Genomic DNA, 26035 nt, shown 5'->3' on the forward strand with positions numbered 1-26035 from the left:
AGTTTCTAGAATCTCTTCCCAGCGGCCTTTGCGGTTCCAACATGGCGGAGCTGACGGTGGAGGTTCGCGGCTCCAACGGGGCTTTCTACAAGGTACCGACCGTTCTGCCGCTCTGTCGGGTGTTCTGGGGGCTGGAGCGGGCGTGAGGGAGGCTTGGGGGTCCCGGAGAGGGAGGTTTGGGAGCGAAGAGGGCGGCCGGGCCGGAGCCCGAGGCCGCTGGGCCCCTCGCTTCTCCCCCCCTCCGCCCGCGGTTTAACGGTCTCGGGGGCCCGGGCTCCGTTATGTGTCGAAACAACACGCCGGGCACCTCTTGCTTTTCTCCGCCCGCGAGCCTTTTTCCTGGACGCCAGGGCGGCCCTTGGCGGGCCTGCGAGACGGGCCCGGGCGGCCGCGGGGCGCTCCCCGGGAGCAGGCCTGCGCTCCGGGCGGCGGGGGAGCCTGGCAGGAGGCGGTGGGGTCGTGTGGTCCCGCCCGCTCCTCGGACTGGGCCCGGCGGGTGCGCCTCGGCCCGCTCCGGCGACCCCTCCCCGCCCCCGAGGGGGCGCGTCGCGGAATCCCAGGAATTCACCTTTGTGCTGGGGTTGGGGGCCGACGAACCTGGGGTTGCCTGAGGGAGCCGAGGTACCAGTTGGCGGGTCGGGATCGAAGACCGAGACGCGGAAAACCGTGAAATGTGGCGGGTTGAGATGTCTCTGCGGCCTGGGAAACCGGGCGGCGCCTCATCCCCTCTGTTGCGGAGGGGGAAGCCAGAGTTCTGGGCTTGAAAGTTTAGATTTAAAGCGCGAAATGGGTCAGGGAGACAGGTGACTGGTTTCTTTCTATCAGCCCGTATTTGGGGAGGACGGAGTGCTTTGTTTTGTTTTTTCCACGAGGCTTTTGTTTTTTTTTTGTTGTCTGTCTGTTTCCTTTGAGAGGAAGGTGATGTATTACCGTGGAGTTGGGGGTTTGAAACCGGAAGAACCATTCGCGAGTAGAGGAATTTGCTAGGGGCGTTTGGTGTAAAAGGGGGGGGGTCGCATCACTGAAAATGAAAACCTAAACAGCCTATTTTGGCCCTTACAACACTGCCTTCTCCCCATTTTCACGAAGTATGCCAGGGTGTTACAAGATCAATACAAAATCTTCCCAGCTGTTGTCTGTCAGTCAATCTCACTAAGCCAGCATCTCACATGTTTGAGAGTCTTTGCTATTTTTGTGAAGGGCCTTCTAATACATGAGTATTGTGCGTGCACAGAAAGAATTCTCTGAGATTTCTCTTTCCGCTCACGTTTTGTCCCGTGGGGTTTTGTTTTATTCGGTCGCGATTTCCCATTTTGAGCGTTTTGTTTTCCTTTCCTAGTTTACTGATTAGCTCTGTGGATTTGGTTTAAGTGTCACGTGGTGATAGCATAGTGGGGAATCACCGTGTGTCAAGGATCCCCCTAAGCTTTTCACAAGTTTAAATCTCCTTAGATGGTAAACGTAAAGTAGAAAGTGCCTGTTGGAAGGGAGTCTTGATGTGAATGCGTGAGTAGTTGCAATTAACATTCTAGGTTTAAAACTTGGTGCCAGACAAATGACCTAAGTGAAAGTTGAGTAGATGTTTCACATTGACTTCTGTTCGTATTGAAACCTGGTGGTTTTCTTCCCTGAACCGCTGTAAATGTGGTTGGCTGGGGCGCAAGGCGTAAAGAATGGGCTTCACCCATATTTTTCCCCTCAGGGGTAGTTAAGGCTTGTCATTTGGCATCAACACATTCCCCTACGCTGCAACCCCCGTGCCCCCCTCCCCCGGAAAAGTTGCACTTTTTGGCTACACGGTTCTTGTATAAGGGAGGTATATGCATTTTTCTTGCGTATTGAAAAAAAGAAGGTGGTTATTTTGCTGTAGCAAGTTATTTTGAATTATGTATATGGTTGACAGCACCATAGCAAAGTATATTGTATTTGTCAGTGCTATACAAGTTATTTTTCTTTATAAGATTAACATAATTTAACTGTCTTAGTAAAAAGATTGTTTACCATCTTACTTTGGTTTCTCATTGTATTTTTTTTTCGGTCAATTCACAGTTGGCTGAACTCTCTGCTTAACTCTGAAGTCTGTATTATTGATTCCTGTCCATGCTATACTCCATTACCCATTTTACCCCACAAAGTGAGTTGGTTCTTTGGTAAAGGTGGGAAGGACACTAGCCACATTTGTGTGTACTGAAATAACGTTTGCATCTGAATATTGGGAATATAATATCCAGCCATAATCCACTCGCACTTTGTGGGAACTATGGTCTTCAGAACTCTGGAAGAATGAGAATAGGCAAAGTGGGAAAGAACCTTGGAGCTGACGTAGACAAATGGGAATTCTTGGTCTGTTCTTCAGCTTATCATTATGGACCCCTGAACAAATCTGAGTCTGTTTTTTTGTGTTATATGAGTTTGAAGTGATTCAGTGGTCCTCAGTTTTTTTTATTTTAAACTGCCCACTTGAAAATCATTGGTTTATCACAGCAATTTAACACTTTTTTTAGCTATTTGAATTTTAAAAATTGAAATTTACATATATTAGAAGAAACGTTTTTTGGTGAGTTTTTTTTTTTTTTTTGAATTGGAGTCTCACTCGGTCGCCCAGACTGGAGTGCAGTGTCCGCTCCCCGCCACCGCAGCCTCGACCTATTGGGCTCCCGCGATCCTTCCGCCTCAGCCTTCCGAGTAGCCGAATTACAGGCATGCGCTACCACGCCCGGCTGATTTTTTGATTTATTGTAGAGATGAGGTCTCGCTGCCCAGGCGGGTCTTGTACCCACGGGCTCAGGCAATCCACTCACCTCAGCCTCCCAAAGGTGCGGGATTACAGGCTGAGCCACCGAGCCCGGCTTTTTGGTGAGTTTTAACAAATGCACACAACTGTTTAACCATCACCACAGTGAAGAGAGAATATTTCTGCCATTCCCTAAATTTCTTTCATGCCCCCTTTTGCCTTTTATTTTTATTTATTTTGAGTTGGAGTCTCACTTTGTTGCCCAGGCTGGAGTGCGGTGGCATGGTCACAGCTTATGGCACCCTGACCACCTGGGCTCAGGTGATCTAGGACTAAAGGCGTGCACCACCACACCTGGCTAATTTATTAATTTTTTTTGTAGAGACAGATTTCGGTGTTTTGACCAAGCTGGTCTCAAATTCCTGGGCTCAAGCAGTCCTCCTGCTTCAGCCTCCAAAGATGGTGGAATTGCAGGCGTGAGCCACCACACTGACTCTGTACCTTTTAGTCAACCTTGACTCACTCTTAAGGTTTTTTGTTTGTTTTGTCCAGATTATTTTGTTTGATCCGGAATGTCATGTGTGGAATTGTGCAGTATATTCTATAGTGTTTGAGTTTCACTTCCATTTAGCATAGAATAAATTTAATTTTAACTTTTTTTCCTAATTTAGAAAATAATACACGATCAGGGAAGGAATCTTGGAAACTGCAAAAACTAGAAGTTCCCTTGATATATGAGCTGTTAAACATTTTTTTTTCTTATTAGTGATGCTTTTCAATGTACAGGTGATTTGAATTTCCCTTCTCTTTTTCCCTCCCCTTCTCCCCCAGTATACACATACGCACACTGGACTGTAAGTGTGAATTGCCAATGATGAGCTTTAGATTCACTGTAGCCTGTGTCATCATGCCTTTAGGCAGTGCTTTTTGGACATTGATTAAAGTTTTCCTCATAGTACTGAAACTTCCTATCACAAATTGGAACCAATGAAGAGCTGAAGTGTTTACCTAAAACTAAGATAGCCATTTTTTCCCCTATATTTACACAGATATGATGGGTTGCTAAGCACATGATTCTGCATCTTGCTTTTTTTTTTACTTAACAGTGCATGTATAGTTTTTTAAGAGATAAAAACCTGATGTGTGCCTGCTTGCCACCCTATAAATCTGTAGGGACAACATCTTATACTACTGGACTTTAAAGGTACCTTTGAGGTAGAATGGAATGTATGCTCTATAAAATTAACCTGTTTTAAGTATATAGTTGAATAATAGTGCATTTACAGAGTTGTGTGACCATTGCCAGTCTTACCTTAGAATACTCCATTACCCCAAAAGAACTTCCTGCCCATTTGCATCATTAAAGTGCTTTTTAAATGATGTATATATTATAACTTCATAATAGCATTGCAACTTGTAGAGCTTTGGGCTGAGTAAAAAAGAAGTTGAAAGTAGTCACTAAATTTCTGGCTCATGAAGAGAAAAGTTTCCATGGTGTTCTAACATGTAATCTTTAAGATAGATGAATGAAATCTCAGGCTCTTTTTATAGAACTAATTACTTTTTTTTGAACACTGGGAGAAACTGAAGGAAAAATAATTATTTGCAGAGCTCTGAGATTTCTGCTTTACGTGTGTAGTTGACTAAAAACAAATCTGAAAGTACTGTAATTTTTATAATTTCCTTTTTTTGCTTTATTATTAAATGGAATTTGAGACCCATAATCTAAATGATGCAGTAAGTATATTATCGATAATGATAACCTACAGAATTATAATAGAGGAGTTGTGTTCTTAGGGTATACTAACTTTTTAAAGGTTAGTGCATAATCTTATTAGTTGATTGTTTCTTGGAGATTTGTAATGGAAAAAAGATGGTGATGTCTTAATATTAGGGTGCCCTGTTAAATTAAAAGTATATAGTTTCAGAAATTTTAAAGATGATTTTTAATTGTACATAATATTTAAAAATATGGTTTTCATAAAAATGTTAATGAACTTGGACTTAGCTAAGAGGAAATAAATGGTCACAACTTTTATTTTTATAAATGGATAGGTGTCAAATGTTGCTCTGTGTGAGGGGAAGGAAGGGTGGAATCTTCTACTCCCCCATCTTGCTGATATTGATCACAGCTTTAAAAAATTAAAATGCATATTTTTCTGCAAACTCTTGTATCGCAGAAGCAATACATAATTATGGAAAACAAAAAACACAAAAACAAAACGTCTATTTAGAGATATATTGTTAAAGCCTTGGCTTTTTACAAGGGGGGACCCAAATAAAACTGAAATAATATTTTGAAGAGTGGGCTTCTTGTAGTACAGGCTTCTCTTGCTAGGTAAGTGTTCTAGGAACCTGTGGACATCAGTGGACCTACCAGCTAGTGTTGTGAGAGACTGATCGGCTTCATGGAGATTCTTATTTCATAATGGGTAATTTATGAGTGCATCTACCTACACTGCGCTGAATGTACAGCAATTTTTGACCAAAAACAACGTGATCCCCCGTGCTTCATCCTCCTTATTCACCCATTCTTGCCCCAGCGACTTTTTTCTCCCCCACATAAAACAAAGTTCTGAAAGGGAAATGTTTTGCCTACGTGGAAACACTAAAAGAAACACTAAAAGGCATCAAAACTGATTAGTTCAAAAATTCATCTTGACAGAGAAGTGTCTTAATAGGTGTATTGCATCAAAGATGACTGAAGGTGACTGAAGTTTAAAACACATAAGAATTAAATAATTTTTTATAAGTAAATTCCGGATCTTTTTTGCATCTCCCTTGTATACTTCCAGAAAACATTTTTTTTTTCTTATTTTTACTTTTATGCACCTAGTATATTTTCTCTATCAGATATTTTTGTGCCTTCTATGAGAGTCTGTTGTTTGCTAGATTATCTATTAAGCTTCTACATGTGTTTCCTGATTTTCTTCTCTTAAAGACTCCATGAGGTACATTTGTATTCCCATTTTACATATTAGGAAACTGACAATAGTGATTAAGTAACTTGTCCAGGATTACACTGTAGTTAAAATGGCATTTAACTCTAGGGTTTCTCACTTCCAGTTGCCTAGTTTGGCAAAGCATTAGGGGTTCTTCAGAGTAAATCTTAGATTAGTGAGCTTACATATTAGTTAGGAAGACAAGGGAAAACATTTGACTAGATTATAACGCATTGAATGAGTTCTCTATCACAATGTTAAGGATATCAAATTAGCTTTTTTGTAGTGGGAAAAGAAATATGCATTTATTCTGTGATTGAGCCATAACTTTTGTAATAGCTAGTTGTGAGACCTTGGTGTTTTCTTACTGGCAGGATCAATCAGGTAAAGACTTTTTTCACCTGCAGTGTAAGGCAGTTGTATTTCTTTTAACCAATTTATTAAGTTGTGGAGTCTTACTAGGCACTGTTAGTTGATGAAGGTCCCATGTAGCTCTAACAATAATATTTATTGAGCATTCATACTTCATAGGTACTTTATATTAGTTTCTCATTTAATCCTCTCAACCACCATGAAGCAAATAGTGTTAACACCGTTTGAGGATACTGAGACTAAATGAATGCAGGTCCATATAATGTGCAGCTGATTCAGGATTCAAACTCTGATCTTCAACTCCACAGAGCTGATCTCTTTAACCATTATGGTGTGACTTTTTTTTTTGAAGTACAGATATATGGTTTGCCAAATTAGTACTAATTGCAGATTATTACTAATTAATACAATGGAATTATGAGAATTTACTTGGGAAGATTCCCAGAAATTATTTTAGCTCTGTCTCTTCTTTATAAAAATCTCTTCTAAATATGATAACCTCCAACCATGAGGCTGAATTTGCTAATCTGAATTGAGATATGTTTTAAATACATACCTCAATGGGTTTCAGATACTTAGTATTAACAAGAATTTAAAAATCAATTTTTAAAGGTTGATTACATGTTACAGTACAATTTTTTAGATATATTGAGTTAAATCATTGATATTTCTTTTTCTGAATTGGAATCTATCTCACTGTGTAGCTCAGGCTGGAGTGCAGTGGCACAATCACAGCCACTGAAGCCTCGACCTGCTGGGCTCAGTACCTGGAACTATAGGCGTGCACCACCACATCCAGCTAATTTCTTGATTTATTCTAGAGATGAGGTTTCGTCAAGTTGCCCAGGCTGGTCTTGAACCCCTGGGCTCAGGCAGTCTTCTTGCCTCTGCCTCCTAAAGTGTTGGAATTATAGGCGTGAGCCACCGTGCCCGGCTACATTGTTAAAATTAATTTCACTTTTTCTTGTAGTGATGTGGTCTCACCATGCTGCCTAGGGTGATCTCAAACTCCTGGGCTCAAGCAGTCCTCCTGCTTTGACCTCCCAAAGTGCTGGGATTACAGGCGTTAGCTACTGTGCCTGGCCAAAAATAATGCACAACTGTTAGCTTTATAGTGTTGATGATGTAGGATATTCTGGGGAGGATTTGAAATGCTACATATATGTAAATACTCTTAATTAGGCATATGTACAAAATTACCTAATAAAACAATTTTCTTATGAAATGGTATTTTTTAGTAATCTTGCCACTTAGTATTTTTGAATTTCAGAAGACTAGAAAATTCTTTTGGCAGATGTTGGCCAATAAGTAGGAAGAAACTGCCATCATGGCTTTTCTAGTACTAAATTTTCAAAAGAATAGCTTGGATGTATACATTTACATGTGTAATAATCTCATAATTTGTATGTCCTTAAAGAGACTGAAAGCTGTGGCAGAATTGAACTACCATCAATTCTCAGTTTTCTTTCTTTTTTTTTATTTTTATTTTTATTTTATTTATTGTAGAGATGAGGTTTCGCCTGCCCAGGCAGGTCTCGAACCCGCGGGCTCAGGCAGTCCACTCACCTCAGCCTCCCAAAGGTGCGGGATTACAGGCTGAGCCACCAAACCTAGCTCTCAGTTTTCTTAGTAACAAGTTTCTGTCCCCGGTGCTCTTCCTTTTAAACAAGTTAACTTATGGTATCAGTTGTTTTGTCTCCTGTACTCTAGCCTCAGCATTTTTTTCCTTCTATTTTGGGAAGATGAATAGAGGTCTCTACTAGTAATAGCTGACGAAGTTTATAGTTATTGTTGGCAAAGGAGTGTGTAGGTTCCCTGTCCAGATTTCTTCAGGATCAGTCCCCCATTTTCTTAATCTGTCTTGTTAATTGCATTAGTTACCTTTCACTGCTTCTAGGTTTTATAGTTTTTCAGACTATTTTCAAATTTTAAATTTTCTTGATGTGTGTATTTAGTACATAGTAAACCTTCAGGATATATTTATTGAATTAACAAATAAGTCATTTTTTGTTTCTAGACTCTTTAATTTGTCTTTCAGTCTTAATAAGTAACTGCATACATTGCACGTGTTTCTGTTTTTGGTTAAAGGATTTATTTTTAGGTGTTATGTATTGTTTTACAATATTTTTAATTTTTTTTTTTTTTTATTTGAGGTCTCACTTTGTCTCCCAGGCTGGAGCATAGTGGCATGATCAGGGTTCACTGCAGCCTTTACCTTCTGGACTCAGGTGATCCTTCTACCTCAGCCTCCGGAGTAGCTGGGACTACAGACAGGTGCAGGCCACTATGCCTGGCTGATTTTTTAAAAAATTTTTTTGTAGAGATCTTGCTGTGTTGTCCAGGTTGGTCTCAAACTTCTGAGCTCAAGTGATTCTCTGCCTTGGTCTTGCAAAGTCCTGGGATTACAGGTGTGAACGACCATGCCTGGCTGGTTTTTTGTTTTTGTTCTTTTTCTGTAGACAAGTCTTGCTGTGTTGCCTAGGGTAGTCTTGAAATTCTGGCTTGAAGTTATCTTCCTATCTCTATCTCCCAGAGTGCTAGACTACCATGTCTGGCAAATGGCTGTGTATTGATCCTGGTTAAGTTAAGATATCATCCCAAAACTTTATGCATATAGTAGAGGGATCTGTGTAGAACTTCAACTCTACAGTGAGTGGCCATTTGGAACTATTAAGTTATTCCATTTCCAAGAGAACTGTTGGATATTACAAGCTTGTGAAACTAACTAAGCAAGGACATTGCTGGTATGCAAGCAATAGTAGATAATTATGCATTCTTATGAAATTTTCATATCTTCAGTTGTCTTTGTATTCAGTTAAATACTCAGTACTATTGAATAGGAATGCTTGTTTCGAATAATTTTTTTCCTTATTAGAACTTATTCCATAATGATGTAGTAATTTCTGTAATGTGTAATGGAATTGGTAGATTTACAGAATGTTTTATGTGGAACATGTGTCTCTTGAATTGAAATAATTTTCATTTTGTAAATTTAGTAATATCGGTTTTTTTAAAAAGTATGTTGTTTAAAGGTAAGAGTTTTTTTTGATTGCACTAATAGTTTTGAGTATTCAGTGCTTGTTGGGATCAAATTGTAACTCTGATCTTTTAGGTATTATAAACATGTAATAAGTTTATTACATAGAATGTAGACTTGAGATCCTTGGAGATGGAAAAATTACAAAGATACGAGTAGTTGTGATATACATATATATGTGCTATATGGGAAAAGTGCTGGCTAACAAAGTGTTTAAGATGTATCCCAGCCGGGCTCGGTGGTTCAGCCTGTAATCCCCGCGCCTTTGGGAGGCTGAGTGGATTGCCTGAGCCCACGGGTTCGAGACCCGCCTGGGCAGCGGGACCTCATCTCTACAATAAATCAAAAAAATCAGCTGGGCGTGGTAGCACGCGCCTGTAATTCCGGCTACTCAGAAGGCTGAGGCCAAAGGATGACCGGAGCCCAGTAGGTCGAGGCTGCGGTGGCCGGGAGCGGCCACTGCACTCCAGTCTGGGCGACAGAGTGAGACTCCAACTCAAAAAAAAAAGATGTATCCCAACTTGGTAAAAATGTTTATGCATTTATAAATGTGTATAATTTTCACACATACAGGGGTTGTCAAAAAATGCATGCACATTTAAAGTATGACACTTGCCAAAAGATGGCATTAATTAAGTAAATGCTAGCATGACGATGTGATAGGCAGGACAGTCAAAGAAAATGGCGGAAGCACGGTTACACGAACGTCATACTAGACTTGCTTGTTATTCAACTTTGGAAAGTAATACATAGATAACATATCTTAAAATGTGTATACTTCTTTTGGCATCCCCTGTATATAGGTGTGGTATACCAACTTTGTTTATTGCATTTTAATCTTTTTTTGTCTCCCCTTCACTGCTTGATCTCTCATCTCCTTCATTTTAGGCAACTTCTGTTTTAGTCAAGTATACGTGGTTCCAGATTTTTCTCCGAGCCCATAGAATTGTACATAGATACATATTCAGATACAGATTTAGGTCTGTAAAAACAAGGCTGGACTCGGTGGCTCAGCCTGTAACCCCAGCACTTTGGGAAGCCGAGGTAGTGGATAGCCCGTGGGTTTGAGACTAGCCCAGGCAACTTGGTGAGACCGCATCTCTACAATAAATAAAAAAGAATTAGCCGGGCATGATAATGTGCACCTGTAGTTCCTGATACTTGGAAGTCACAGGTGGAAGTATTGCCGGAGCCCAGCAGGTTGACACTGGGGTGACCATGAGCGTGCCACTGCACTTCAGCCTGGGCGACAGAGTGATACTCCAACTCAAAAAAATAAACAAATAATATGAGCTACATCTTGACTGTTTTGACATGAAGTGTAATTTATTTTTCATGGTCATGTACTTTATAAGAACATATCATCAAATCCGTTCTTGAGGCTGAGACCAATTTGGGCAACATGGCGAGATTTCGTCCTTACAAAAAAGAAAAAAATAGGCCAGGTGCAGTGGCTCACGCTTGTAATCCCAGCACTTTGGAAGCTGGAGGTGAGAAGACTGCCTGAACCCAAGGGTTTGAGAACAGTCTGGGCAACTGGGTTAGACATTGTCTCTACCATAAATCAAAAAATTAACTCGGCTGGCAGCGTTTGCCTGTAGTTCCAGCTACTTGGAAGACTGAGGCAAAAGGATCACTTGAGCCCAGCAGGTCGAGGCTGTGGTGGCTGTGAGCGTGCCACTGCACTCCAGCCTGGGCAACAGAGTGAGACTCAAAAAAGAAAAACTTATTTCAAATTTAGCCATTCCCCACTTAATAGACCTACACTCTGTTCTCACCTTTTTGTTGCTCCATGTATCTGTTTTCAGTGGATGGGTTTCAGAGAATGAGATAACTTGGTGGAAGGAAACTTAAAAACAAAAAGACTAATAATTAAAAAGCTTAACAATTCCTATTTGTTCCGTCAGTAAATGTCAACTCTTTTTAATATCCCTGCCAGAAATGGATTTGTAATCTTTAGTTTTTGCCAACCTGTTGGATGTAAAGGGGCATCTTATTAAAACTTTAATTTGCAGATCCTGCTTGTGGATTATAATGTTTGTTCGCCATTAGAATTTGTTCTTCCAATAATTGCCTCTCTATTGCCCATTTTTCTGTTGGGGTGTCCTTTATTGGTCAGTATTTGGGAGTTCTTTGAGCCAGGGTCTCACTCTTGCCCTGATTGGAGTACAGTAGCACAATAATGGCTCACCGCAGCCTTGACCTTCTGGATTCAGGAGATCCTTCTGTGTCAGCATCTCCAGTAGCTAGAACTACAGATGGCATGCCACCTGTCAGCAAATTTTTCTGTAGAGATGAGGTCTTGCTGTGTTGCCTTGGGTGATCTTGAACTCCATGGATTACCCCTCAGATCTCTTTACATGGTTGCGGGTATTAGCCCCTTGAACTAATATAAGACTGTCCCCTTCCCCCATCTTTTTGTCTTTGTAGTGGTCCTGGTCATAGAGAAATTTTATTACTTTTATACTGAATTGGTTTTTTGTTGTTTGTTTTTGGTTTTTTGGGTTTTGTTTTTGTTTTCTCATTAAGGCTTCTGGGTTTCCAGTCCTGGTTAAGATCGCCTGTGATCAGATTACACATATGATTTCTTAGATCGTCTTACATTGTTTTATTTATTTATTTTTACATTTAAGTACTCCATCAGAAATTATGAGCACTTTTGAATATTTCTGTGGGTAGACAGTTGTGCTAGCACCATGTATTACATAATCCATTACTGAAAGTTTTGTTTGTTTTTTTTGCATGTGGAAATTAGGCACTTGTTCTCATTTAGTCACATCTCCCTCACTTCTGGGATTCCGATGAGTGATTTTCATCCAGGAGGGCTCCTGTGAATTGCTCCAAAAAGTCTCTGGGTTACTCTGGGAAGACCATTAAGGAGACCTGAAGAAGAAACATTGTGATTTCCTTTTTGGCAGATAAAGCCAGTTCAGGTTCTTACTTTCCTTACATTACTGCCTTGGGCCGCTCTTTTTACCTACCACTTAGTAGTAGGTCTGAGACTTATTTTTACAGTGAAACCACTATTTGTAGTATCTTCACTTAGCTTTTTTTCCCCCCACTGATAGAGTTCTTTCTAGATCTGTTAACTATGTAGACGTCCAGAAACATAAATGTCTTAGTATGTAAAACTCTAGGAAGATTAATCTTGGTATTTGGGGGGTGGAGATTAACTTTAAGCACTCCTGGCACAACCTTAAGTGCCAGGGAGTACCGTAGTTTAAGAGGCTTCAAGCTCCTTTAGTTAGCAAATTGAGAAAAGTTGTTGAAGGAGGGTCTCTCTATGTTTCACAGGCTGGTATTGGCTTGAAACTCTGCTTCAGTCTTCTGAGTAGCTGAGATTACAGGCATAAGCACGTGTGCGCTTGGCTTGAGAAACTTTCTTAATGTAAAGTTGCCTAGGAGCACCCAGATCTGGGAGACATTATGTCAGCTTTTCTTAGCCTGAGTTTCTTATCTGAACTGTAAAGCACAGAAACAGTTTTCTCAGTTTTCCCAGTGATGGCACATAGGTAGCACTTTCTCCATGCTCAAGAGGAGGTCCATTCATTACACACAATGGATACTTTATTGCATTTGGCTTTATTTTCTTAGATCCCTGGTTAAGAAAGACTTTTCTGTATTCAGTTTTCTCTTTTATTTTAAAATCCTGTAAAATAGGTTCTACATAGGTGGGTGCAAAGTAGGAAAACACATGAGGTTCTGACTTGTTGATTTGAGCTGTCAGTAAGCCGTGGGCAGAGAAGTCTAAATAGTTGGAAGTTAGGTTTAGGATACAGAAAATAGCTTGTTTTTCCACCTATGGATTTGGAAAATTAGTGAAATATCGGTGCAGTTTCATTGTACATAAAGTGGCATCATTACACACAGTTTTAAGAAGTACGATACTGCTAAGAAAGAAGCAGTGTGGCCAATTAATCTGAGCAATGGCTTTCTTCTGGTATTCTTTTTTTTTTTTTTTGAGTTGGAGTCTCACTCTGTCGCCCAGACTGGAGTGCAGTGGCCGCCTCCCGGCCACCGCAGCCTCAACCTGCTGGGCTCCGGCAATCCTTCCGCCTCAGTCTTCCAAGTAGCCAGAATTACAGGCATGTGCTACCACGCCCGGCTGATTGTTTGATTTATTGTAGAGATGAGGTCTCGCTGCCCAGGCGGGTCTCGAACCCGCGGGCTCAGGCAATCCACTCACCTCAGCCTCCCAAAGGCGCGGGATTACAGGCTGAGCCACCGAGCCCGGCTTCTTGTAGTATTCTTATGTATTTATTAAATGATATCCTTTAAACACACACATTACATAAAGGGAAATGCAGCAAGCTAAATTGGTTAAAACATCTTCACATTCAGGTGTTTGTGATTCTTCTTAGAATCTCTTCTTCGGTTCTATGGAGAGTATTAATGTTGCAAGCATACTTTAAAAGAGCTCTCCTCTGTTATCTCCAGGATTTTCTTCCAAGAATTTTCACCCATTCTGCAAGTTTTGATGCTGGTGCTTTCTAGATTTTATCAGAAGGTGTGAACAGAACAACCTTCTGGTAAGAAATCTCAGTCCTTCCTATAAAATGATTCTCTTCATTGGTTTGCTGACTGAAATGTCAAGGGGTTATTGTCAAGTGCCACAGAAAATGACAAGCAAACCAAGTTTAAGCATACCTGAGTGACGTTTATATCCTGACTGACACGCGGCCATCTACTATTCTAAGATGTCATCAATTGTAAGAAGCGTCCTGATTCCAGAGACATAAAATCCTTAGAATGGGTGGTTTGGGTAGGTAGAGAATGGAGCCAGAGTACGAATCAATATATAAACTGGTAATTGATCAAGGCATAACAAGTGATAATCATATCCATTGTGACAGTTCATGAAAAACAAACACCTGAGATGGTGAATTTTACATAAATTATGCTAATATTTTTTCTCATGGATTATAGTTTCATAATCATATTTATCCCCAGCAGTAATCTTTAGTCGATGTAGTTGGGGAAAATGGAGAGCTAACTTAGTTATAGGAAAGGCCTTATACTTACAGCATCTAAGAAACAGCCCAGTCTGGGCACTGTGGCTCTTGCCTGTAACCCCTATATTTTGGGAGGCTGAGGCAAGAGGATTGCTGTAGGTCAGGAGTGAGAGCAACACTATTCATTTAAAAAAAAAAAAAAAAAAAAGGTTCAGTGTCTCTAGAGAAAAATGTATTTTAATTAGCTTATTTTTAGAACTATAGTACTTTACCACACGTATGCTTTGGGAATTAAGCCATCAACTGCAATGTTTTTAACACATTTGAGAAGGCATCGAAAATGTAAAGTTATTTCAGAATGTGGTGCCAAATAAAGTTAGGGAGAAAAATAAAATGTTTCAATTTCATACCAGTGATTTATGAGGAGAGAATTAAAAAGAAAAAGTTTTGGACAGAGGTTCTGGGTATGCTCCTCTCCTCCAAGGTGTCCTGAGTCAAAAAAAAAAAAGAATCTTAGGTGACCAGTTATATAAAAATACATAAAGTTTGAAGGAAGCAGTAGTCTGAGTCTGAATACTTCCTTTTGCTTGCTTAAGGGAATAAATCCCTACTTTACCATGAAAATTTTTAATAGGTTGGAATCTTGAGATTGGAGTCATTAAAAGTTAGCTTATTGTACTAAGGATAGTTTCTAACCTCCATTCAGGAAGATTGTACTGGTTTTTGCTCTTTTGCTATCAGTAAAAAAAAAACATTTAGTAGTTTGTTTTGTGATCAGAAAATTCTTCTAACAACAATTTTGAAATTTAAGAGTTACAACTTTAGGGTGTAAATCTTGAACTTTAAGTTCTGGGCTTCCATTCCAAAACTTACTTGAATTTGGGATACAAGCTATTTTGTTTCTGATTACAGCTGATAGATTGTTGAGTATTATGGTTAAGTCTCTGTTTTCCCCTTTGTATGGCATGTAAGTTTAGTGTTGTAATGATTTGGAATAGGAAAGCATTGGCGGGTTTATAAAAAAAAAAAGAGAGAGATTTTAAATAGATGAATTTGAAATCATGGTTACTTTCCAGTGAAAGAAATTTTTCTAGGCTAGGATGGTGTGTTTTTTAATCGGTTAATCGGGAATGTTCTCAAAGGGATTCATACCTGTTTGCAGATTTCTAAGCAAGGCATCTGATATATTGATCAGTATCTTAAAACTTAAAAATTTTATTTGAATTTCTGTTTTGGACAAGATAACTGCCTTTCCAGTTGTGAATTAGATTTGATGTTTTGTTCTGGAACCTTGCCTTAAATACCTTTTTATCATGGGTGCTTTATTTTCTTCTGATTAGCATTGCTACCAGGCTTCGTCTTTGAGAGCTTAAAACCACATGAATTAGCAAAGCATTTTTTTATCTCATGGTTTGTAATGATTTAATAAAAAGTGCTCCAGAAAGAAGATGGGTCTTTCTTTGTCTTTTTCTTCTGGGAGTCTGGAAGATAAGGTTTTATATTTGTATGTATGTAGATAATTATTTTTTTGAGTTGGGGGATCTCTGTCTCCTAGGCTGGAGTGCAGTGGCATGATCATGGCTTATTGCATCCCCAGTCTATTGGACTCAGGCATTCCTCCCTAGTAGCGGGGACTGCAGGCATATGTCACCAAGCCTGGCTAATTTATTTTATTTTTTATTTTTTGTAGAGACGGGGTCTTGCTATGTTGCCTAGGCTGGTCTTGAACTCCTAGGCTCAAGCAATCCTCCTGCCTCAACCTCCCAAAGTGCTGGAATTATAGGTGTGAGCCATCTTGCCCAGCCTTTAAATTCATGTTTATAACCTCCTAGGGATTGAAACTTAGGGACTTTGTAGATATGTATTGTTTCAATTTTCCTGTCTCTAAAATGAGTGGTCTGGAAGATTTATGAATGAAATTTTGTCTTTATAAATGAAATTTTGTCTATCTTCACACAGAATCATAAGGTGACTTTACCACAGCCATGGTCCATAATTCCTCTGTTCTGATTTTTGGCAGTATTTATAATATCAACCAACTCCTAAAATGTATTCATACCATGTTTCTTTCTATTTCACCTGTAGGATTATTTTTCTATGACTTCACTCAACAAGTTGAAAATCTTTTTGTTTTTCACCTATATTCTGTAATTTCTAAAATGTTCTCATAAATTAGGCAGATATCCTATACACCTTGTTTTTTCCACCGGCCATTTAAGCTTCCACTTGAAATTTGCCAAGCATCTTATACAAATGTTTAAATAATGAGGGTAGAGCTTTTATATTCTGATAAGGAAGGATCTAGAAGACACAAAGTAGGAGGAGAAAAGCAAAGTTAAGAAAATTATAGCAGATGTGTAGCATTTTAAAGATTTATATTGCAGTTTTTTTGTGAATTACTTGTTGAAGTAGTACTCATCCATTGTTACCTTTTCTATCAGCTTGTTCTTTTTCACCTGTGAATATTGTGATAGGAGTTTAACTTTGTTGTACAAAGGGGAATCCAAAAAAAACTCAGAATTGATAGATAAATTGTGTATTCTTACACGTTTAAACTTCAGTCACCTTCAAAATACACTCCATTTGATGCAGTACACCTGTTGAGACACTTTTTCCGTTGTTCAGAACAGCTTTTGCCTTTTAGTGCTTCCGCTGTTTTTTGTTTCCCTTCTTTCACATCAGCAAAACATTTCCCTTTGAGGACTTTTTTCATCTGGGGAAACAAAAAAAGTCACTGGGGCATAAATTACCCATCATGAAATGGGCAAACCTGTTCAGAGAATCTCCCAAAATTCACGGAAGCCAGAATCAGCCTCTCACAACATGGCTAGCTGATACACTGATGCCTGTGGGTAGCAAATTCTTGTGGGTTTGTTTGTTTGGTTAGACCTTCCTTAATCCAAGGTTATAAAGAATTTACTTGTGCTTTTCTTAGAATCTTTATTTATTTCTTTCTTTAATTTGAATTTTTTTATCCATTTTATTTTGGTAAAGATATCCATTTTAATTTTCCCCAGTACTTATTCAAATATCCCAATATCATTTAAAAGTAATCCATTTATCTCCCATTTGTAAATTACTAAACATCTTAGGCCTGTTTTTGGAATCTGTGTTCTGTTCCTTTACAATGTCTTTTCTATCTTAATTATTTTAGCTTCAAAATTATTTATTTGTTTATTTAGACAGGGTGTCACTCTGTCACCCAGCTGGAGTGCAGTGGCAAGATCATGGCTCACTGCAGCATTGAATTCCAGGGCTCAAGCAGTCCTTCCACTTCAGCCTCCTGAGTAGCTAGGACTAAAGGCACGTGTCAGAATACCCAGCTAATTTTTAAAACGTTTTAGTAGAGATGGGGTTGGTCTCAAACTCCTAGTCTCAAATGATCCTCCCTCCTCCCAAAAACTGGAATTATAGATGTAAGCCACTGCGCCTCACCTTAAAAATAGTTGTAGGTACAATGTGTTCTTGTTATTACCCTCTGCCCCAATTTTAAAAGTTTTGTTTTTGAGTCCTTTCTTTTTTGTTGTTTATGAGATGGACTTTAAGATTAGCAGCTTTCCCCCACAGCAGAACATAAACACACTTAGTATTTCAGAGGGACCCTGTTGAAATTGTAGGTTAATTTTAGAGGCATATTGAAGTTATTTTTGTTTTTTTTTAATAATTAAGATCTGAAAACATGATGGCATTTTACGTTTTCTTAATTTTCTCTTTATTAAAGTTTCAAAGATTTGTGTACATAGATCCTATACATTGCAGTATTGTTGAAAGTGTTGGCAGGATTTATTTATTTTTCTTTTATATGTTCCTTACCAAAACAGAGGATTTATTTTTTGTTTGTTATTTAAGTAGAATATTTTTTTGTGTAAAATTTTTATTTTCCAGATGCTTATTTTTTACACCAGAAAGCTAATTGATACTTACTTTTGCCACCTTAGTGAATCTTTGACAAAGAACTTTAAAAAAAAAAAATTTCCATTTTAGACTAGATTGTTTTTGAAATTAGGTTTTCAAATAGTGCTTTCATTGCTCAAGGATTCCTTCTCTCTCCATCCCTTCTTCATTTTTCCTTAATTTATGACATTTCTGGTTGATTTATTATTGTTATTATGATGTGCCTATTTTGTTGGATGTATGGGGAGAACATTTTAAGATTTTGAGTGCTCTTTAGATGTGTTATACTGTCTGGTTATTTATTAATGATTAGTTTAAATTATAGTTAAGAGTTTCAGATGCATACATATGTTGACTTTGTGAATGAACAAAATGAGTGACTGTTTCATTTATCTTTTTATTTGTTTATTTTTGAGTCAGAGCCTCACTCTGCCACCCAGGCTGGAGTGCAGCAGCATGATCGTTGCTCTTCACAGTCTTGACCTCCTAGACTCAGGCAGTCCTTCTGCCTCAGCCTCTCTAGTAGCTGGGACTACAGGAGTGCTCTGTTACACTTGGCTAATGGTTTTTTGTAGAGATGGGGTCTTGTCATGTTGCCCAGGCTGGTCTCAAACTCCTGGACTCAAATGATCCTCTTGCTTTGACCTCACAAAGTGCTGAAATTACAGATGTGAAGCACTGTGCCTGGCCCAATAAGGATGCCTTGAACTCTTCCATGTTTGCATATATTATATAGAAAGAAAAAAAGAATTGTCAGAGGTTTTGATCTCAGAAATATGGGTCTTAGCCTAAATGAGGGTGAGGAGGAAGACACAGTAAATATTTTCACAGATTGTAGCTAACATGAGGAAGATAGACGTTATAGAGACTTCAAGGCATAAAGCCCTCCATGTCATGTGCATATATGGCTGTTGTCATTGATATCTCCTGACTCTTGAAGATTTTGCCAGAGACCCATCCCTCTCATTTTGAATCTCTTGAGCAGATATCATCATCTGGTGGCTTAGAGAGTGCGAAAATACAAGTGTCTTGACTTGTCTTGTATGCAGTTTACTCAGTTGTATAGAGATTTAGCATTAGGAGTATCTTATCTCTAGATTTAGGATTTGAGAATTAGATTTTTAGGGAGCAGTTCATTAGAAATTGTTCACTAACAGTCCAAATATGTTTTAAGGTCTAGATGTCAGATCCTTAATCTAGTTAATCTCCTGGTGGAAAAATATTAGCAATAAGATGGCTAGAGCTTTGTATTAAAGTTTGTGAAAAACGTACATCCAAACAAAGTTGACACTCATGATTATGGTGGAAGTGTTTGTGAGAAAGGTAGAAGCCCTGATTTTTAGAAGAAAGAATTATTATAGTAAAGAGTAAAATTTTCTGGTGGCTTAGAGTTCTGATTTGTACCAATCCCCTGTATGAATTATACAGAGACTAGAAAGATTAATTTGTAAAATTTAACAAACACCATGAAAGTTGTTTGTTGAAGGACTAGAAAATATAAAAGTTGAAAATATTACTAACTTCTGGTGGCAAGAGATGCTTTACTATTACTCATGAACTTGGACATTCTTAGTTTCTGAAATATTCATTTAAAAATGGCAAGGGTGTTACATATATATTTACTGGTAACATAACTATGAAAGAACTGGATTACTAAAGACATGAAGTCCAGGAAGACATGATTATAGTAGCATGGTCATGTAGTTGGAACCTGAACTGTAATAGCAGCTCTTTATTTTCAAATTTGGGAGGAGAAAGGAATAGAGAATATCTTCAGGATTGCAAGACAGGAGCTACTGGAGAACTCTTAGAAGAAGAGGAAGGCATCCTGAGTTTTAGGTCTCAATGAGGCTCTTTTCCTGTAAATGTCCTGTAGCACACAAATAAACGAGGTAACAGGCAGTTGGAGGTAGAGATGAGAACAGAGCCGAATCACAGAATGCAGTTGAGTAGCACATTGGTGGGGGGAGCAGTGATGGACTTGAAATTTATGAATTACCTGTATTCTGCTGTTTGTCATCCTATATTATTAAAGAAAATAAAATGACAGATTTTATTTTCAGTTCCATCTGTTTCCCTTGCCACGACTTTTCTCCAGTTCCAAAGATCTATAGTTGCAGTGCTGACCTGCTTGCTTTTAAGTTTTGCCACTGCCAGTTTGTTTTCACTCTAATTTACTAACTTGCTTAGAATAATATCTAGCACATAGTAAGCATTTAAATATTAATTGTTGGTTCGTTTTTTATTAGTTACTCCTCTTCCATCTGCTTTGTAAGCTAAAAAAGTTTTGTTTTTTTTTTTGTAGTTTATATTTTCCCTTCATTCTCTTCTCATGGGTTTATACCTTAAAATCTCTTTCTTGTTTGAGTTGAGGTTTCAGTCTGTCACCAAGGCTGGAGTGCAGTGGCACAATCACGATTCACCACAGCCTCGACTACAGACTGGTGCCACCATGCCTGGCACTTTTTTGAGGGATTTTTATAGAGACATGGTTTTGCTATGTTGCCTAGGCTGGTCTTGAACTCCTGGGCTCAAACAATCCTCCTGCCTCAGCTTCCCAAAGTGCTGGGATTAACAAGTGTGTCACTGTGCCTGGCCTCTTTCTCTCTTTAACCCACCCATCTGCACACTGATTAAAATCTCTTTAATGTTACTTAATGGACTTTGGGAAGGAATGAAATAAATAGATGTGTTCATTTCTGCCATGCTTTGAGCAGGTACTGCGTGCATGTGTTTGTATAACTAGTTTTCAGTAGTCATTATAGAGTCTAGTATGATAAGGATTTTTTTTTAAGAGGCAGAGTCTCACTCTGTTCCATGCAAAAGTGCAATGTCATGATAATAGTTAACTGTAGCCTCGAACTTCTGGGCTCAAGTGATCCTCTTGAGTTGCTGAGACTACAGGTGCATGCCCACCACACCTGGCTAAATTTCAAATTTTTTTTGTAGAGACAGCATCTTGCTATGTTGTCCAGGGTAGTATTGAACTCCTGGCCTCAAGTAATCCTTCATCTTGATTTTTTCAAAGCTCTGGCATTACAGGCTACTGCAACTGGCCTGACAAAGGTGTTTTTGAAAAGTATTTACTGGGGCTGGCTTGGTGGCTCAGCCTGTAATCCCAGCACTTGGGGAGGCCAAGGTGGGTGTATTGCCTGAGCCCGTGGGTTTGAGACCAGCCTAGGCAACTTGGTGAGACCTTATCTCTACAGTAAGTCGAAAATTAGCCGGGCACGTTATTGCGCCTGTAGTTCCAGCTACTTGGAAGGCTGAGGTTGAAGGATCACTGGAGCCCACTGGGTCGGTGCTAGGGTGGCCGTGAGTGTGCCACTGCACTCCAACCTGGATGACAGAGTGACACTCCAACTCAAAAAAAAGTATTTACTAAGTACCCAGTGGTTCAAAGTGTATGTATAAGGGTTTGACTAAGGTTAAAAAATTTGCAATTCTGATTGATATTAGTATGACATGTTTAATTTAATTGTAATTATACAAATGCCAAGGACTGCTTGCCTAAGCTTTTACATAGTTGTGGAATAAGGATTTGAACAACAGTAATTCTATACCTAAGTCCTTTGTTCCTTTTTGAATGTGTGAGATCTTATGGTTTCTTTTAGTTGTATTCATCAAGTGAAGATATAGTAAAAAGGCTGATTTTAATATTAATTTTAGGACTGAAAGATAACTGATTTTTATTAAGAATTTATATTAATTCCATAATAGATTGTGATGTACTTAGTATAGTCTAATTTTCTTTTAAAGGAAGGGGAAGAGAAGTAGGTGGGAAAAATAAGGTTAAGTTAATGACAAGATAGTATTTAAAATACAGTCATGCATTTACTAAAGATGAACTGTAACATTTATAACATAGCAACACTGAGTTCTTACTCTGCCAGGTAATATGCTAAACATTTCTCATAATTTAATGATATCATAATTCCGTTAGTTCAAAACTATGCTCAAGAATATACAAATGATAGAGCTGAGATGTGAATCCTGGCAGTTAGACTCTGGAACTTGAATTTTTAGAGTACTAACTGTGGAATTCTTCATCACAATAGTATAAATACTGCTTTGACTAATACCTGTGATGTTTTATGGTATACATTTACTTTTGCTAATTCCAAGGTAGGGGAAACTGGAAAATGAGATTCGGAGAGGTTATGTAACTTACAGGATCATGTAGATACCATAAATGGTAGAGATGGAAATCAAACCCATATCTGCCTGATTCCAAATCTTATGTTCTTTCAGTACTGCATATGTTCTTTTTATCTCTCGTGTAGCCTTTTAGACTCATGTAATGTTTAACTCAGTAGGCCTTTAACATTGTTTTTGTGTTTTGCAGGGATTTATCAAAGATGTCCATGAAGACTCCCTCACAGTTGTTTTTGAAAATAAGTAAGTTATTATTATTGACAAAGATCTTAATTTTAGAACTTGGTATTGCCAAACAGTTCGCTTTTGGGCGTTTTACTACCAGTGGGAAAATGATTTTGCTTTGATTGTTATTTATGAATTCGGTTAAGTCTATCTTTGATAACTCATCACCTATTTTTCTGCCCACAGTTTACTTGTCACTTTTTTCATAACCCTCTTTGCCATGACATGTATGGATATGAGTCAGTAAGTAATTTTTGCAGAAATAGATGGCACAAATTAGATTAATATGCTTAATTCTTAAAAGCCCAGCATATTAAAATGATGTTGTAGAAGGCCTTTCAAATGGCTGCTGATTGTCAGGATAAAATATTAGGCCTTCTTTCATTGCTTGAGGGTTTGGTATCCTAAAAATGAGAAAGATAGTACAAAAGGGAACTCCAAAAAAACTGGAATTATTTTTTGGAGGGTGGGCCCCTTGTAGTACAGGCTGCCTCTGCTAGGTGTTTTAGGAACCCTTAGGCATTAGTTTACCAGCTAGTGTCGTGAGAGGCTGCTTTGGGCTGCAGTGAATTTTTTCTTGGAGATTCTTTCAGTGCATTTGTGCATTTCTTGATGGGTGATTGCGAGTGCACCTGCCCACACTGTGCTGAGTGTTCAGCCGTTTTTGATGAAAAATGGCATGATCCAGGTGCCCCACCCTCCCTATTCATCCAATCTCACCCCAGTGACTTTTTTGTTTGTTTCCCTGGATGAAAAAAAGTTCTTAAAGGGAAACATTTTGCTGATGTGGAAGAGGTAAAACAAAGAACAGCAGAAGCTCTAAAAGGCATCAAAATATATGAGTTCAGAAACTATTTTGAGCAATGGAAAAAGCATATTGCTAGGTATATTGTATCAAGCAAAGTACTTTGAAGGTGACTGAAGTTTAAACCTGTAAAGGTGACTGAAGTTTAAACCTGTAAGAGTAAATATACAATATACCTAGCAATATGCTTTTTCCAACTGATTTATAAATCACTTCCAGGTTTTTTTGTTTCCTCTGGTGTGCTGGGCTTGGTTGGGAAGTGTTACAAAAGAGCATCATTTAGTTGAAGGTCAGAAAAGAACTGTTCAGCTTCCATTTTTTAAGTTGCTTCTGGAACTGCCTGAAAAAATTTTTTGCCCAACAGCTGTTCATGTAGAAACAGGTGTTGAGATGATTTCTGTCTTTGAACAGCTGCTATTTAGACAGTATAGTAAAAAGAAAAGATCCCCAAATCTTTACTTGTTAGCTGCTGCTTTGCCCAGCACTGACTGGTAGAAACTATGTGCTGGAATACCTCCCAGGCATATAAATGACCTATGAGAACTTGGAGTAGGTAATAATTTCTAACTTCATAAATTCAGTTTATAAAATACAACACAAAACATGTCAGTTGAGCACCTGCTAAATTAGTAACTTAATACACTCATATTTGCTACAGATATTAAAATTAAACTTTTTCTAAATCCTGATTATAATGTAACAGCCAGGCGCAGAGGCTCATCCCTCTCAACTCAGCACTTTTGGGAGGCTGAGATGGGAGAATTGCTTGAGTCCAGGAGTTCAAAATCAGCCTGGGCAACATAGTGAGTCCTTGTCTCTACAAAAAATAAAAAAAACTAGCCAGGCATGGTTGTGCACGCCGGTAGCCCTAGCTCCTAGGGAGGCTGAGGCACAAGGATTTCTTGAGCCCAGGAGGTCGAGGCTTGCAGTGAGCCCTGATCATGACACTGTATTCTAGCCTGGACGATGGATTGAAACTCTGACTCAAAATAATAATAAGTATAATGTATATGTCCATCATGGAAAATATAAGTCAAACATGAGAAAATGAAATATTTTGTCATTCAGCTATTCAAAATAATTGTTGATTAATTTTTTTATATTTCTGTGAACATGTATACTAAAGAGAATTATGCAGTTTATATTATTTTGTAATCTACTTTGAAACTGTTTTCTTTTTTGACAGGTCACATTGTTGTAAAAAATGTTGAGATAAGCTGATCTCACTACTAGTTATTTGGCAGCTGTACTGATGTGACATTATTTTGAATCTAAGTTAATCATCACTGCTAACTTAGCCTATTTCATTTGCAGAATAATGTAGGTACTCTTAGAATGAGTGATTTGAAAGGTAACATATAATTGTCAGTGATGTTAATTATTTATAAACTTCATCAAGAGTAATGCAGAATCTGTTCTCTCAGTAACTACTTGGGAAATTATACAGTATCATAGTTGTTTTTCTTTTTAGGGAAAGCTAAATGATAAACTTGAAAAACATACAGTCCTAAGCACAGATATATAGCTTCTATATTAGCAGTTATTAGAATAATGTATTTTGAAATTGTTAATTCCTTTTCTAATTCTTTAGTTGGCAACCAGAACGCCAGGTTCCATTTAATGAAGTTAGATTACCACCACCACCCGATATAAAAAAAGAAATTAGTGAAGGAGATGAAGTAGAGGTATGTATTTTTAAGTTTATTTTCTTGTGGTGCTATTATTTTGGTATAAATAAATATTCATGTTGGAAAATTGGCTTACCTGAAGATAAATCTAGTTCCTTTTGTCTGTGCTTTATATTGGTGTTAATGGTTGTGTAATAGTAGCAGTGCTTGAGTTTTGGAGTTAGAATTGGTCTCAGAGCTCCTGTTTTTAGCTTTGTGAGCTTGATCAGGTTTCTTTAGCACTATAATAAAAATAATTTGAAAGTTGTGGATGATAGTGCATCTGAATTGATTTTTAAAGAACCTGGCACAGAGCAGTATAGTGTTAGTCGCAATTTTCCTTCTTCTAGCTAATCACTTTAAAATTTATCTTGTGATTTTTTTTTCCTCCTCCTCAGTATCTTTGTTAGTATTTGCCATTCTTTATAGTAGGTGTCATTAATACAGTTCATATGTGAAACATTGTAATTAGTGTACTGTCTTGTAGAATATTCTAGACATGTCTGTGGAAAAGTGAAAGTACCGAAAAGCGGCAAAAAAAAAAGTTATTACTCAGAAATTTAAAAAACACTGCTTATGTTGTATATATTATTCTAGGCTTGTCTGTCTGTCTCTCTCAAAATAAAAATGATATCACATTATATTGCTTCCTTGTTTTTTTCATACTTAGTAGAACTTGGATGTCTGCTCTCCTCCTCCTTTTTTTGAGTTGAAGTCTCACTTTTATGCTGACTAGAGTGCAGTGGTAGGATTATGGCCACCACAGCCTCGACCTGCCAGGCTCAGGCAATCCTTCTGTCTCAGCCTCCCGATTAGTTGGGACTACAGTAATTTTTTAATTTATTGTAGAGACGAGATCTCGAATTCCGGAGCTCAGGCAGTCCTGAGTTAATGTTACAGTTCTTTGCTGTTAGGTAAAAAGACGCTTAGAAATAATTGTCAGAAGTGTGGTGATGCATTTGATGGATATAAAGGTGTTGATTATCAGTTTTCAAGGAATTGGTACCATTCCTCCTAGCTGCTCAAATAGGCTAAATATCTTTCTGACATGAAGTTGGCTTGATAGAATTGAAGCAGTTCTGAAGTCTAATTTGTACCTATTTTATGTATGGTGGATTGGAGGAACTGGTGGGAGGGGAGAATTTTTATTGATGAAATAGCCATCTAAATTTTTTTTACAAAGATTTGAAAGTACATATTCTTTGCTGGAACTGTTGTACTAAGCACTTTGAAGAAGTGATTTCATTATCTG

General features: G+C 38.3%; 1 protein-coding gene across 6 annotated transcripts in view; it reads left to right on the plus strand.

Annotated features, from left to right (window-relative positions):
- The window catches only part of FXR1 (FMR1 autosomal homolog 1), a 61523-nt gene continuing 35488 nt past the window's right edge, over positions 1-26035 (plus strand). For 5 of the 6 annotated variants that reach the window (XM_021718223.1, XM_008069361.2, XM_008069359.2 and 2 more), the window contains exons 1-3: positions 7-92; positions 22277-22329; positions 24708-24801. In XM_021718223.1, coding sequence (XP_021573898.1) covers positions 42-92; positions 22277-22329; positions 24708-24801 — 198 coding nt within the window. In that variant the 5' untranslated portion in view covers positions 7-41. Of the gene's footprint in view, positions 93-22276; positions 22330-24707; positions 24802-26035 lie in introns of all 6 variants that reach the window. The other variant, XM_021718224.1, reaches the window with a different exon arrangement.

Source organism: Carlito syrichta, unplaced genomic scaffold (genome assembly GCF_000164805.1).
Source record: "Carlito syrichta isolate Samal-C Ts95f unplaced genomic scaffold, Tarsius_syrichta-2.0.1 Scaffold311949, whole genome shotgun sequence".
Lineage (NCBI taxonomy): Eukaryota > Metazoa > Chordata > Mammalia > Primates > Tarsiidae > Carlito > Carlito syrichta.